The 16267-nt window shown below is 40.4% G+C and overlaps 1 protein-coding gene across 4 annotated transcripts in view; it reads left to right on the top strand.

Annotated features, from left to right (window-relative positions):
- Positions 1-16267, top strand: part of CHD7 (chromodomain helicase DNA binding protein 7) — a 771490-nt gene that overhangs the window by 614261 nt on the left and 140962 nt on the right. For all 4 annotated transcript variants that reach the window (XM_078687262.1, XM_078687261.1, XM_078687264.1 and 1 more), the window contains exons 10-12: positions 14685-14822; positions 14920-15041; positions 15318-15561. In XM_078687262.1, coding sequence (XP_078543388.1) covers positions 14685-14822; positions 14920-15041; positions 15318-15561 — 504 coding nt within the window. The remainder of the gene's footprint in view (positions 1-14684; positions 14823-14919; positions 15042-15317; positions 15562-16267) is intronic.

Here is a 16267-nt window from a genome sequence, read left to right as displayed (position 1 = left end):
GCTTAGTGGATTATCATGACTGGTAGGATGTAGAAGAAATACGTTTGACGTAAGCCAGAAGAAATGAAAGCTACAAAATAGGTGTAGAAAATAATCTCATAACTCGTAGAATGCTACGCTATCTCTCTTTGGATGGGTGAATGGGTGGGTTGATTACCAACCTCAAGGAATAATCACAACCCTTGTCAGGGGGAACCCTTAAAGATACTAAATTAACCTGAGCTCACCCATCCACCCCACCCCCGGGATCTACGGTACAGAACAAATCGGCTTAATTTAGAGGCAATGTGTAAAGTATTTATGTATTACAACAGCAGTAATAAAGTCGAAATGCAAGGTAATAAAAATCCCAAACTGAATTAGATAGATTAAAAAATGACAAAATCCAATAAGTGAAATCACAGAAAAGATTTAAGAAAACATTTTTTTAAGTTGGATTAGTGCCAAGAAGCATAAAGTGCCAATAATAGTCAATGGTTGCTGTACACTAAGTCTGAGGCGCAATTTGACTCGTACCACAATGGAGAGCGTGTTGGACATGCCAGCCAGGTTAATTCTGGTTAAAGATGTTTCCTTTTGACCTTAGTTCTTTTAAGTCCTAATTTTCCACAGGAGTACACTTCTAAAGCCCCCCGAGGACCTTAGAGCTATTTAGAGGTTCACTGTTCGTCAGGCAGAAGCCAACAGCAATGTCCAGTCCAAATTCAGTTGCCAATGGTCAGCTGGGTATGAAAAGGCTGTTGTAGCTTGTTCTGTCCCTGTAATTTTAATAGTAGGTCAGCCTTATGACCCTTGGAGTTTTATTTCCTGGGTTACAAGGAGAGCAGGGCCAGTCCTCTAGGCTCTTCTCCAGTCTCAGACATCCAATTCAGTCCTCTTCTGATCTTCCACAGGTCCAGGAGGGTTCTGAAGTGGGTGCTTGGAGGTGCAACATTTGTACCTGGTATGAGCAACTGGATAAGAAGGACTCCTCGTCACACCTTAACCAATGGGATAAAAATTCCCAGGGACAACCGTAACCACTTTTGACTTTTTCAAGATGGCAGAAAACTTAAGCAACAATAAACTTTGGTTCCAAGGCCTGGAGGGAGTGTGCTATGGTAATCTCAGTGTCCTCCAACATCTGACACTAAAATCCAGTTTTGGTAGCTACTGTACCAAAAATACAGAGGATCAGAAATCTGGTAGAACAAAGCAGGGTTGATATTTTAACAACCAGACAGTGGATTCACAATAATTATTTTGGCATCCTGTTTCTCATCCCTTGTAGTGCGCCCTAAGTGTTATTTTTAAAACCCTTGCAAACTTGTCAAGCAGGACTTGACACTTCAACAGGATTTGATATTGTAATGTCTATAGGCCTACTTTGATTGGAGCCTGAATGATGGTTGGGGACAAAGGCAGCACCCTGCCTAAGTGTTTTCTAATGTTTGCCTGTGACATGGGAGGCCTCTTTAAAATGCGCCCCAATGTCATATATAAAACCCTTGAGACCTTTAATTACCCCCAATTCGCCACTAGGGGGAGGGGCATAAAAGCCATCAGACGCCAGGGAGGAAATTACACATTTGAGGTTGAAAAATTGAACTTTGTTGTTAATGTGGCTCTTGAGGAAAAACAGTGTGCAGTGGGCCTAAAGAGATGCGGAAAAATACAAATTTTTTCATGATTCATCTAAGCATCAAATGAGAGGCTAAAGAGATACCGACATTAATCATAAAAAAATAATTTATCGAACGTTGAATTATTTCGGCTGGAACTTTTTCTTTAAATGCCAAAACAGTGTCATGTGTCCCTCATCGTTGTTAATTAACAGTTTAAGATAAAGGAGTGGCCACTTAAGCTAAAGCATATGATTAAGACTCGGATGAGTCGATACCAGTCATGCTACCTGCTGTTTCCGGAAATAAATCATATATATATATATATATATATATATATATATATATTTTTTTTTTTTTACGCGTTTCGACCGCAGGTCTTGATCACATTGTTACCACTAGTCCATCATTACTTTCTAATTTTTATACCTTCCTGTCCAATTGCATATAATGATGCATTATGGGTGAGGTAGTTTATAATTACAATTGGAAAATAAAACGTTTTTCACAGAATAAACAATGCTCAGTTTGTAGTCATTGCTATCACCAATAGAATAGTTCACGATTCCCAATTGTACAATTTTTATTCCCATTATTTTAGTCGCTTATCACTGTAGGAATTTCCTATTTAACCATAGTATAAGTTAAGAAACGACTTGGACCAAGAATAATACATTTATCAGTTATAATGCATTTACTTATTCATTGTAATGTAATCTTTAGTATAGGCTAAGTGCCCAGGGTTTCAAATTTGTGCCAATTGGTTCATACTTCTTAGTAATGGCTAAGTGCCTTAACAGTTCATGGTTTTGTCACTTTCGCAACAGTTCAGGCTTCAATGGTTTTATGAGCAGTCTAATTATAGTATTTAATCATATACAGTTCACAGGTGGACGTGCATCTCTTCGTCCATATCTAATCCCCTCGGCATTTTTGTTTAAAATCTGATAATCAGGCGCGACTCCAATCGTCTAAGTAATTGTTTCCTATTCCCTCCTCTCTCATGTTGAGGGATGGTTGCAAGTCCACTATAGCGAACATCTTTCCATGTTTTTCCAGTATGTTTAGACATATGTTTGGCTATTGTGTAGGACATGCCGCCATTCTGAATAGCCCTGATATGTTCAAGAATCCTTTTATGCAATGGACAAGTAGTCATTCCAATATAATTTTTACCACATGCACATGTTAGCATATATACCACATATGTTGTTTTGCATGTGATCGTATCCTCCACATTGAAGATCTTGCCCTGTGGATCTTTCAAGGATTTCAAAGATTGGCCTATAGTGCATGCCTTGCATTGATAACATTTATTAAAGCCACTTTGTTTAGATGTTAGCCAGTCCTTTTTCTTTTTCAATTGAAAATGGCTTCTCACCGATTTGTCTTGTAGTGATGGCGGTCTCCTATAGGTCATTAGGGGATGTTCTCCAAGTTGTTCACCAATATCGGGGTCCTTCTTGAGGACATTTCAATATTCTTCTCACGTTTTGACTCTCTTTGCTATAGGTTGTAATCATCCTAATGGGTTCAGTTTGTTTTTTTGTCTTTTCCACTTCTGTTTTGTTAATCAATGTTTCTGTTCTATTCAAAGCTCTGGCTTTTAGTTCACCTTTTTTTACATCATTGTAATTGTATCCTCTTTTGAGGAATCTCTTGGCAGTTTCTTTGTACTTACAATTCATTTCTTTCATATTCGAGCAGTTTCTTTTCATCCTAATGAATTCCCCATAAGGGATACTTTTTTTCAGATTTATAGGATGAAAGCTTTCTCCATGCAGTATACTATTCGTCGCCGTAGTTTTGTGGTGGACTGTTGTTTCAATTTGTCCATTTGCCACATAGACCCTAGTGTCTAGAAAAACTATTTCCTTATCACTAATTGTGGATGTGAATCTTAATCCTATTTCATTATTGTTTAGTTCATCTAGATACCTGTTGAATTCCACGGTTGTACCATTCCAGATCAGGAAAAGGTCATCGATAAATCGGAGCCAGAGTACGACCTTGGATGTATAATGGTCATACTCTTCTCCCCAAGCTGTTCTCTCCCACCAACCCATTGCTAGGTTGGCATAGCTTGGGGAAAATGCAACTCCCATGGCTGTTCCGCATCGTTGAGCATAGTATGTTTTATTGAAGAGAAAGATGTTATTGTTCAGACAAAGTTCTCATTTCCTTGATCATACGCCAATGTTGTAATTCTTCAAGGGGTTTCTGTTTGAAGAACGATTCCATGGCTGTGAGACCCATGTTGTGAGTTATGGAAGTATATAAGGATACTACATCAATAGTAGCTAGTTGGTATCCTTCCACCCAAGCAACGTTCATCAAATTTCGTAAAAAGTCTCCCGTGTCCTTTATATATGACGTCAAAGTAGGGACTATCGATGCCAAAAAGGAATCCACATAGATTGAAAGATTCTCATATATTGAGCCACAACTGGCAATGATGGGTCTCCCAGGAGGTTTCTTTAGTGTCTTATGTACTTTCGGCAGGAAGTACATTGTTGGCATAATAGGATCTTCATTAGTTGAAAATTGTACTTCTTGATCTGTAAGTAGTCCTTGATTATGCCATTTGGTCAACTTAATATTTAATTCAACAATCAATTCATTGATCGGATTTTTCTTAAGTTTTTCATAATTTTTTGTGTCACTTAGTTGGCGCATAGCTTCCTGCATATAGTCAGATTTCTCCATAATGACTATGTTCCCGCCTTTGTCAGCGGGTTTGATTTCTAATAAGTCATTTTCCATCAGAGCCTTGAGGGCTTTGCGTTCTGAAATTGACATATTTTCTCTTTTCCCTTTTTGTACATTTTTTTTCATTTTTTCAAGATCTCCGTTTACTAGATCAAAAATGATATCTATTTTATTGCCTGGATGTAATGCTGGGCAGATTTTCGATTGTTTTTTTAAATTTGTTTTTTGATGTTTATCAATACTCTGTCCCATAGTTTGTAGCATTTGGCTATCTGTCATCGTGGAACCCTCCTCCTCATTGGCAAGCTCAAATGCAGTGCGCATCGCTGGAATTTCCCCAATCGTGATCCGCATATCGGTTCCATCAATGATATCAATATTTTGATCTTCAGTATCAATTTGTGTTTCTCTTTTTTTTTTTTAATTTAGCCAATTCCAGCGATGCGCACTGCATTTGAGCTTGCCAATGAGGAGGAGGGTTCCACGATGACAGATAGCCAAATGCTACAAACTATGGGACAGAGTATCAGGGCTATTCAGAATGGCGACATGTCCTACACAATAGCCAAACATATGTCTAAACATACTGGAAAAACATGGAAAGATGTTCGCTATGGTGGACTTGCAACCATCCCTCAACATGAAAGAGGAGTGAATAGGAAACAATTACTTAGACGATTGGAGTCGCGCCTGATTATCAGATTTCAAACAAAAATGCTGAGGGGATTAAATATGGACGAAGAGATGCACGTCCACCTGTGAACTGTATATGATTAAATACTATAATTAGACTGCTCATAAAACCATTGAAGCCTGAACTGTTGCGAAAGTGACAAAACCATGAACTGTAAAGGCACTTAGCCATTACTAAGAAGTATGAACCAATTGGCACACATTTGAAACCCTGGGCACTTAGCCTATACTAAAGATTACATTACAATGAATAAGTAAATGCATTATAACTGATAAATGTATTATTCTTGGTCCAAGTCGTTTCTTAACTTATACTATGGTTAAATATGAAATTCCTACAGTGATAAGCAACTAAAATAATGGGGATAAAAATTGTACAATTGGGAATCGTGAACTATTCTATTGGTGATAGCAATGACTACAAACTGAGTATTGTTTATACTGTGAAATAAACGTTTTATTTTCCAATTGTAATTATAAACTAACTCACCCATAATGCATCATTATATGCAATTGGACAGGAAGGTATAAAAATTAGAAAGTAATGATGGACTAGTGGTAACACTGTGATCAAGACCTGCGGTCGAAACGCGTAGGTGAAGGGGATTGCTTTGCAGTCTCTTGCTAAATAAACCCAATTTAATGTATTGAGCGAGTGCGGACATTAATCTTTTCTTGGTGAAAATTTAACTGTGGGGACGTTCATCTCCGCTGTCTGCACCAGCTGTGTAAAAGTGTGCACTTTCAAGTGAACAATTTGGTGGGTATATATATATATATATATATGTCCCTCCAAGGTTGTCCACCTTTGAGTAGCACACGAGCAGCAGCTTGATTTATGTATGGGTAAGGACGGGGATCCACTTGTAGATGCCGCTCCGTAATGGATCTGCCCGACCCGTTTCGAAGCTCCATATGCTTCTCTTCAGGGGCTTTAACGGAAGCGGTGTGCGCAACCGCTGACCCACTTCTCCATTTTCCATATAACACACCCACCAATGGGAGGCTATATATACACACTGTCCAAATTCCGACGGAAAGAAAGGGTACGGACTGCTCTTTTCGTGCCAAACTTCTGTTTAATTAGTTTAACCGCTCCAGCATGTTTTGACGCTTTTCAGTCACTGCCGTCACCTTGATCACATAAGGAAGCGTCTACACAGCAAAGTTTAAAACCATTACATTTCCTGCCACATGGTTGCAACTCGCAGAGAATATGGATAACAGACTATGCACGTACATTTTTTTAAATATTTTTACTCATTTCATCGTGTGTTGAATGTGAATAAATAGGGGTTAATCTTGTTGTTTAATTTCACAGTAAAAATACATTCAGGTTGACACTTGTTGCTTAAGACATTTTCTATTACACTTTCAGATCGTATTTGGTGTTAAATGTTTCATTAATACCGGACATTGGATTTGTCTCATTAGATCTCCCTCACAATGAAAAATAATGCCCAGAGTATGGAAATCAGTCACGTGTGTGTGTGTGTGTGTGTGTGTGTGTGTGTGTCAATCATAAAGTACAACAAGACTTAGAGAAATAAGTAAATATAAATACAAGATAAATATATATACAAGTGTCATAGAAGATAGATATGATAATCCGTCTAGGCGAACCAACCTTAAGGCTTCCAATATATGCAAAACAAATACATACCCCTTAATAGGTGGTTTACACGGCAAACCTAGAGGACTTTAACCTTATCTCAGCTTAATGCTTATATCATCACCTCACCACTAGGTGTACCTTACATTTCTACGTTAAACAAGCATTTAAGCAGTATGTCCATCTTATTCCTGCATAGGATTTTGTAACACAAGTTAAAACCCATATATAAAGTGCTAAATGTGCAATGTCTCCCTAAAGTGCTAAGTGCATAAGAAATATATAAATACTCAAGTTTAAGTGTGCCCATGTAGAAAATAAAAAGATATAACAAAAGAGACTTTTCTTATTTCAGCCAGCTGTCATTGATATCATACAGAACTAATGATCTTCCCTATGTGTTTTCAAGGTTGAATCCTGAATATCAATATGTATATGATATGTTTATTTAGTACTAATAAGATGTTTTGCAGCGTGAATCTTTCTGGAGTCACTATGCTGTGCATTATTCCGCGGTCTAGTGGTTGGGTCCGGAATCGTAGTATTTTTTTCTGGTTTTTTGTTTTTTCCGTAGCCCAGGTGGGCTTTGACGTCCCACCATTTGGTGTCCTTTCTGTGTTGTCAGCACGCTTCACCCGGAAGCTCCCACCTTTGGACACCATCTTCAGATTCTTTTTTCCGCCGTTGGGTCTGGATCATCACCGAGAGGTTCCAGAGTTTTGGGACAAAAGGAGAAAATAAAGACAGAAAACCACCAAAGAAATTGGAGAATACATCTCGCAATCAAGAACACGGAGCCTGGAAGACGAAGAAGAAGGAGAATATCGAAAACTTCGACGCCCAATGGAGAATGCGCATACAGGGTGCCCCCTGAGCGCAGGAATGGGCAAAACACCTTTTAAATGTTGCCGTAATTGCCACCACAAATACGCGCAGAAGAACCAGTATCCGGTCTGCAGCCTCTGTCTGCCGGTCGACCACGAGAGCAAGGATTGTAATGCCTGCTCGGCATTCACCCCAAAGTAACTCCAGGTAAGAGAAAGACAGAGGAGAGCCAACTACAACATGCAAGGCCAAGGTCAACCTCCATCCCTCCGGGACTTGGGCCTCTCCAGTGGGGAAGAGGATAACCTCGCCGAGGGACCAGATGATTACATGGTTGTAGAGACCGATATGAAATCCACAAAGGAGGTAAAAGACGTCGACCCCTAAAACTCCGCCAGACTCTCGAAAATCAGAGTCAAAGTCCTCGAAAGGAGCACTGGCGCCGAAACATTAGACGGACGCAGCTGCATCCAGATACAAACAGCCCAGCGGATCCTTCAAAAAGGACTACCAGTCGGCGAAAACCCAAGACAAGCCTAGGTCGTCAAAGCACATCCCTGAAAAGGCATGCTCGATGCCGAAGGAAAGGGACTTGTAACCAACTTCGACGTAGACTTCAACGATATCGAAGAGATCGGCCGAAACCCTCGACGCCGAACAGGCCGCCGAGATGGAGAGGAAAAAAGAGAAGGCTCGAGGCCAAAATGGACAGTATCCTCAAAAGGAAAAAGGAATTTGACGAACAGATGAAAAGGTTCACCATCCTGTTGAAGCCGACAACGATCGTCGAGGTTGAGGACGAAGAGGAGTTTGACGCCGAAGAGCCTTCATAAACTCCGGAGCCCCATTAACAGCAGGAGCAAGAGGGCCTATACTATTATGAGGGAGAAGGCGAGGAAGACCAACAAATAAATTTGTGGTCGGCATCCTCGGTGGTGCAGGACCTAGATGCCGAAAGCCCGGAAGAGGCCGTAGAAACGTATCCTTCGAGGCCTTCCCCGCCAGATGACATCGGCGTCTACAATATGGTCATCAAAAATGTGGCAGCAGCATATGGGGTGAAAGTGGAGGAAGAGAAACCAAAAGCCTGTTTCCTCTTAGAGACCGTGCTCCCCACTCAAACTAAGAGTCAATTTCTCCCCATGCTCCCAAGTGTCCTGGACCAGGGAAGGGAAGCATTCAAGGAACCATCAAGCTGCAGATCTGTCGCACAAAGGACAGAGAAGAAGTATAAACATTCCTCTAAGGACCCACCATACATCCAGGGATCCGTCACGGTTGATTCTATCATTGCGGCAACAGCCAGAAAAAGGACCAACTTTCCAACAAACTCAGGCCCATCTCCAGACCAGGAAAGTAAGAGGGATAGACCTCACTGGAAGAAAAATAGAGAGGAATGCAGCAATCCACTGGCGCATTGCCAACTCTAATGCCCTACTCAACAGGCATACATACCAGCATTGGGAGGAGGTTGGACAGCTACTCAAACACCTCCCTGAACAATACCAACAGAAAGCAGCTCATCTGGTGGAGGAAGGCCCTGGATGCGGCAGACACATCCAGCAGGTTCATGATGATTGGGGTAACCGAAAGAAGGCATGCCTGGCTGAGGATCTCATGTTTCAAGACGGAAGTCCAGAATAATATTCTAAACACACCCTTCAATGGAGAAACACTGTTCGGATTGCCAGTAGATGAAAAATTGACACAGCTGAAGAAGGAAAATGAAACTGCAAGGTCCATGGGGGCGTTGCAATTCAGAGGTATGAGATGGGGCACCCTGACACGGAGACCAAACGGAAGAGGGGGAAACCAGCCGGGAACGTCACATCAGACTTTCCAGCAGATTTACCAGGGCAACAATCAAGCACAGCAGGGTCCGCAACAGCAAAACCAACATAGGGGGCCAGTCCTTTTGCTGGAGGGTGAATGGACGAGGACAAAAAAGAGGGGGGCCAGCAACCCACCTTAAAGTGACTTCGCTCCACCAAACGTGCCCACCCACACAACAACTCACAAATAGTGGAAATGGCGCAGGGACCACCACACAAGTTCGCAAAAAGAAAAGGCTTGCTCTCCATGCAAAACGGGGAGGTAATTTACCCAGAGCTGGAGAGCCGCTGCCTGGCTCCTGAAGATGTAGAGTTTGCACACCTAAAACTCCCAGAGAGCACACTGCGGGTGCTACGGGAGGCAAGGAGACCTACCACACGGAGGTGCTATGTGGCGAAATGGAAAAGATTCGCACAATGGTGCATCAGGTGAAAATTACACAAGAAAATAACTAAGGAATTAACTGTGCTAAAATATTTAACACACCTGCTAAAAACAAACCTGAGCTCTACATCGCTGAGAGTACACCTAGCAGCGATAGTAGCCTACACAAGAGGGGAGATGGGAAAGAGCTTCTATACATCCCAAGTAGTAAAGAGATTCCTAGAAGGGGATAAAAGGATAGCCTTCTCTTCCCCACCCCCCACCCCCACGCACACACAAAAAGTGCCGCGGCCGGCATGGAACCTTAATATAGTTATAGCAGAGCTTATGAAAGCGCCCTTCGAACCCCCATAAAGTTGTTAGAGAGGAACATAGTTGTCTATAGCTTTCCTTAAAATTATGCATAAAAGCGACCCATTTACTTGAAGGAATAATGTCCACATATACATAATGAATATAATAAATACAGTTATAAATAAAACTATAAAAGCCACTATATAAAGGAATTGCCATTCTGGAATAATAAAAGGATATCAGTGAATAATCAAAACATGCCCTCATGATAATTAAGACATGTGAAAAAATTCATCCATAATAAAATTCCTATTGTAAAAATCCTAAAAATAAATCCTGAAAAGTATTTTTTTTACAACAGATTAAATACAAAAAATTCCTCTAAAAGATCGCTATGAAAGTGCATTATTGTAATCAGTGCATAAATAGGCTGAAACTTTAGGAAGTTGTACATCTCATCACTGTTGTTTAAACCATTTGGCATCTTTGAATCTAATGTGATTATCATACATGACTCCACCCTTCTGAGTAGCTTCTCTCTATTACCTCCGCGACGTAATGGTGGTATAGAATCTATTACGAAGTAAGTGAGGCATTCGAAGTTGTTTTGGTGCAGACTCTTAAAATGTCTCGCCACAGGGTACGTTTGATCAGAATTTATTATTTCCCTCAGAAGGTGTAAAATCCTGACATGCACCTGTAATTTTGTGCTGCCCACATATTGTAGGCCACAGGTGCATGTCAGTACATATACTGCAAAATCTGTGCGGCAACTGTAGTTGTCCTTGAGGTCAATGGGTTCCGCACTAAAAGGAGTGTTGTATTCTGTAGTATTTATGCCAAATGTACACGCTCTACTTGTTCTGCATTTATAGAAACCGTGCTTTGGTTTCAGCCAAGATGTACTTGTGGTTATTTCGGGGCTGTTCTTAACTAGGGGCGTTCTCATAGATGGTGCCCTCCTGAATGTCAAATTTGGTTTACTGGCAAGTTTCTCTGCCATGGTAGAATCTGTTAGGACAATTGGCCAATTTTTATCATTTTTCTGATTGTGTTCTCTTGTCTACTGTACGTGGTGATAAGTCTAATAGCTGTGTCTTCTTTTGTATTGTGTGTCTAGATTTCTGATACATCAGGTCTATACACTGTCATTTTATCTATCGCTCAGGTTATGGTTTTTTTTACTGTAACCCTGCTGTTTAAATCTTGTTATAGTTTCTTCTTGGCATTTGGTCAACTCTTCTTCTGTATTACAAATACGTCTGTCTCAATAGCTCCCCATATGGTATACTTTGTATGAGGTGTCTTGGATGGAAACTCTTAGCATGTAATTTGGAATTTCCTGCTGTTGTTTTGCGATGTAGTGTAGTTTCTAATTTATGATTTGCTACAAACACTGTTAAATCTAGGAAATCCACCCTTTCAGTGTTGACATTCGCAGTAAACTCAAGACTAAAATCATTCTCATTGATAGTTTTCACAAACTGCGCAGCACTCTCAATGTTACCCTACCAAATTACAGAAATGTCTATAAAACGCATCCATTGTAATGAGTACATTTGAATGTTAAAAGGACCCGCCCCAATGGGCATGTGATTGACACATTGCCTTCTGGTCCTGATAGTCCCTTCATTACCCACAATGGTGCGCTGACCGTTCTTGGTGACCTAAAATATAGTCCCAAGTGGCAGTGCCATCACAAAGGCACAGTAAGAACTTTGAGGCTCCAATGTTACAGGGTTCTTATGTGCCAGCAAAGTGGTGTTTTTATCAACGGTGAATCCACTTGGGACTATACTTTAGGTCACCAAGAACTGTCAGCGCACCATTGTGGGTAACGAAAGGACGATCAGGATCAGAAGACAATGCATCAATCACATGCCCATTGGGGTGGGTCCTTTTAACATTCAAATGGTTCCGCAAGTGGCTGTTGTGACTTTTGTGACTGAGTCAGTGAGCAAGGGCAATGCTGCTCGAAACATGTTTGGCGACTTACCTTGATGCAAGCATGCTTTCACGGCAGCCTGTAATAAAGAACGTTATAGCGCCAGAGTGTGTGGCGTTCTCAATAAGGGCAACCTTGTGTTTTTGGATGTATTCCACATCGCGAGAATGCCCTGCTGCGCACCAAGCGGACCTGCAGTGCCGTCACGAAGGCACAGTAAGGACTCTGGAGCTCCGATGTTACAGGGTTCTTGTGTGTCAGCAAAGTGGTGGTTTTATCAACGGCGAACCCACTTGGGGCTATATTTTAGGTCACCAAGAACTGTCAGCGCACCATTGTGGGTAACAAAGGGACTATCAGGACCAGAAGGCAATGCGTCAATCACATGCCCATTGGGGCGGGTCCTTTTAACATTCAAATGGTTCCTCAAGTGGCTGCCAGGACTTTTGTGACTGAGCCAGTGAGCAAGGGCAATGCTGCCTGAAACAAGCTTGGCGACTTACCTTGATGCCAGCACGCTTTCACGACAGCTTGTAATAAAGGTAATAGCTCCAGAGTGTGTGGCGTTCTCAATAAGGGCAACCTTGTGTTTTTATATATATATATATATATATATATATATATATAGATAGATAGATATAACTCCCCTTGTCTAGTTTTAAAAAATGTGCAGGTTTGTTAGGGTTACCTAGGTGCTGCCTGAGTTAAGGCACAAAATTTACAGCTACCCACTTTGCAAAAAAAAAGATGGGTCTGCTTTGAGGGGAAAATGTGATGTATTAATGCTGTGTTTTGGGCCGTTTCCTGACGCGAGTATTAATTTGATATCCCATCTTATATAGACTCCAAATTAAGTTTCTTTCGCCCTATGTAAAACTTTCCTTAGTTGTAGCAAAATTGTCCTTTCTGCAGTCATGCGGGATTTTTAGCCTTTTGCTGGCTGTAGAACTCTGTGCACTTTACACATAACAAGTGATAAAGTGCCTGTGCCCCCCTTTCACCTTGGTGATACTGCCATACCACTAATTTGCATATTTAACTTAACCTACAAGTCCCTAGTATATGGTAAAACATGTACCAGGGCCTGAAAGATAAATATCAATAATGGACTGCAGCAACCATTGTGCCACCCACTACACTGACAATGCAAATATGACTGCAGTTTTAAACTGTGAATTTGACCTTTCAAAATAACCCCTTTTGACAAGTTCAAAACCTTGCTTTGAAACATGTTTAAGTCACATGTTTGAAGGGCTTGTTACCCATAAGGCATGGCGCATGGTATTTAAAAGCAGAACATGGAGTAATTGCGTGTAAAACATGTCCTTACAGTGAAACAGACCCAAAAGCTATTTTCACCATAGCAAGGCTGGCTGCTCCACGGGAAATCTCTGGGTTACAGTATTACATTTACTAAAGTCCATTTCGGGATAGGAAACCGCTAGAAAAACAAATGAACAACTTTTTCATAGTTATGAGCCCTTTAACTCCTGTGCCCCTCCCTTGCACTCTCCCCTCTTTTTGGCTATTTGGTGTAGTTCTTGCTTGGGCCTCCATAACAATTTGTCCATGCCAAATTTCCATCCTTGTTTTAGAATATCCAGGGGATTCTAAAGGTTCCAAGGTTTTGTGGGTGGATTCCCCTGGAGGAGAACGAGAAAATAGTTAAAATATAGCTATATTTTGAGTTTTTCTAAAAAATAGGGAAAAGGACTTTGGATAAAGTATTTTTTCATAAATATGGCGCCAACAAATGGTTTGTTGTGCTAAAGTCACCATCTTCCCAGCTTTCAGGGACATGTAGAGCTGAATTAAAAAAAAATGTTAACCACAGTTTTGGCATTTTTCAAAGAGGTATCCCGTTTTTCCTTTTGTTCTTTTAACCTACTTCCAGCTTGTAGTGGAAACCAGTGTGAAACCCATGGGAGATCCAGGATAGCTACATATATATATATTTCTGAAAAGTAGACAGAATTCAGCATGAGGTCATGTTTGTACGTCCCTCAAGGTTTTCCCCAAAGAAACAACTGCTGAATTTTTTTTAATTGAAAACAAGTAGAAAAAACAGTAATTTTGTGACAATGTTTTCATCTGTAACTTTGTCACAATGGCAGATTTACAAAAGCAATGTACCATTAAGTTTGTCAGACCGTTTTGGTTGTGGGGATATAGGGTTTGCAAGTTCTCCTAGAACCTGAGGTACACAGAGCCAACAACTGAGCTGCACCGTACAATGGTTTTTCATTGTGTACTGAGCATAAATGAATTCATATGGAGAAATATGTAGAGTGGAAAATAGATATCAAGCTAACCTATGTATTTCTGAAATGGAAACAAGATATGGAATTTAGGAGCAGTGGTTATTTGTACAATTCTGGATTTGTGTGTACCTGTACGGGCATATGTTTAGAGGGTATTTTTCAATATATCTTCTTCCTTACACACTGACTTACATTTGGAAAGCACAATGCAGGGAAATCCAATTGGTAATAACAAATATCTATTTTGTTAAATGATGAGCGGTAAGAATGTAACAGAAGACATGCGAGACATTATACCAAGCATTGCTACCACTCGTCAAGAAGTGTATTTTACGTATTACTTGGTCAGGAAAAAAAAGATTTAGATCAAATGTTTTCACGTGCTTGATTATTGTATGCTATATGTTCCTTGTTCCTTTTCTTGAATTGATTCTGAACGTAAAAATTATTTTCGTTGTAAAAATTAGTACCTGTTGTAATTAATATAATATATTATGTTTTTGTTCTTTTGTAAATATAAAACACAGCCGGTTATGCACTATTTGGTGAAGTGGTGCTCGCTGCCGTACGAAGATTGCACATGGGAAGTGAAGGAGGATATAGACCAAGTCAAAATTGACGAATTTGAGGCACTGAAGGCTAGGCAGCCTACAACAGAGCGTGTGGTAAGAGCTGGCAAGCCGCATTGCAGTTTTATTTGAAAACAGCACAGTAATGTGGCCTTTCGGAAACCACTAATGGGATTTACTGTATTTGAAACAGGAGCGACCTCCTGCTGATGAGTGGAAGAAATCGGAGAGTTCCAGAGAGTATAAAAACGATAACAATCTCAGGGAATACCAGTTGGAGGGAGTTAACTGGCTTTTGTTCAATTGGTATAACATGTAAGTTGTTTTTTTGTCTTATTTCAGCAACTGGTATTTTCACGGAAACTTAATAGTTTGAGCGGAGTTCAGCCTTGCAGAACTTTAAAACTATAACGTCACTCTATAAAACGTACAAAATCTTAACTATTTTTGGATTGTATATGGTTAACCGTGCAGCGTTCTACCCTTTGCACAAGTTTCTCTTTACGTTTTTGTGATTTGTTTTCCTGAAGTATAAGTATATGTTGTACGTTAATGATTTTAATATTCGTTTTACTGTTATTTTAATTTTAGGCGAAACTGCATTTTAGCAGACGAAATGGGTTTAGGGAAGACTATCCAGTCCATTACATTTCTCTATGAGATATATTTGAAGGGAATTCAAGGCCCATTTTTAGTCATTGCTCCTTTGTCCACAATTCCCAACTGGGAACGGGAGTTTCGCACCTGGACGGAGTTGAATGTGGTTGTCTATCATGGAAGTCAAGCCAGCCGACGAACCATTCAGCTGTATGAAATGTACTTCAAAGATGCACAGGTATGCATAATACATTAATTTAATTCAGTAGACCCGAGGCTTACAGAAGACGACAGAGGCGTTTGATTAGTTAGAAAGATGCATCACTCGTCGAATGTGTGACGTTTCATATTAATACAAATGCTTGCTGGTACACCGACTTTTCTGCATTGGTTTGAAATACAGTTGCTCACCTGCATGAATGAATGTGCCAAACATACTTTTAATACAGCATTCTGAACGGGCCTCATATATAGAAAAGTGATGAGCCTGCAACGAGTTGGGCTTTTTATGCAAGAGACACGGTTCTTCAAAAGAGCAATGTAAGCTATAGATTTCAGAATTGTCCGATGAAGTGAAATAGCATTTTGGAGAGGGACACTGGGTCCGTCTAATGAGACTGTCTTTTTGTAGAAGACTTCAAATCTTTCAACTCCGCGAAATCATGTACAAGCTCTTGCCGCGGCGTGGTTGGAATTGTGTGCTTTAAATCTAGAATTTAGATACCTCATCTTGTGCTGGTGCACATATATAGACGAAGTAGTTTATTCAGTGACTGTTGGTTGGCTTTCATCTCATCAGTAGAGGATGATATTTTACTATTGCTTTCATAACTCTATTACTCAGTACCCTAGATTCTTTGAATGCTTTGAGCTATTTATCAAGAGGAACACATGCTTTAAAGTTGAACTGCAATAGTGGTCAAGCATACTTACACCCTGCCTTG

This window comes from Lissotriton helveticus, chromosome 4_1, assembly GCF_964261635.1.
Source record: "Lissotriton helveticus chromosome 4_1, aLisHel1.1, whole genome shotgun sequence".
Classification (NCBI taxonomy): domain Eukaryota; kingdom Metazoa; phylum Chordata; class Amphibia; order Caudata; family Salamandridae; genus Lissotriton; species Lissotriton helveticus.
Note: the sequence above shows the minus strand (reverse complement) of the source record. Positions and strands in the feature narration are given on the sequence as shown.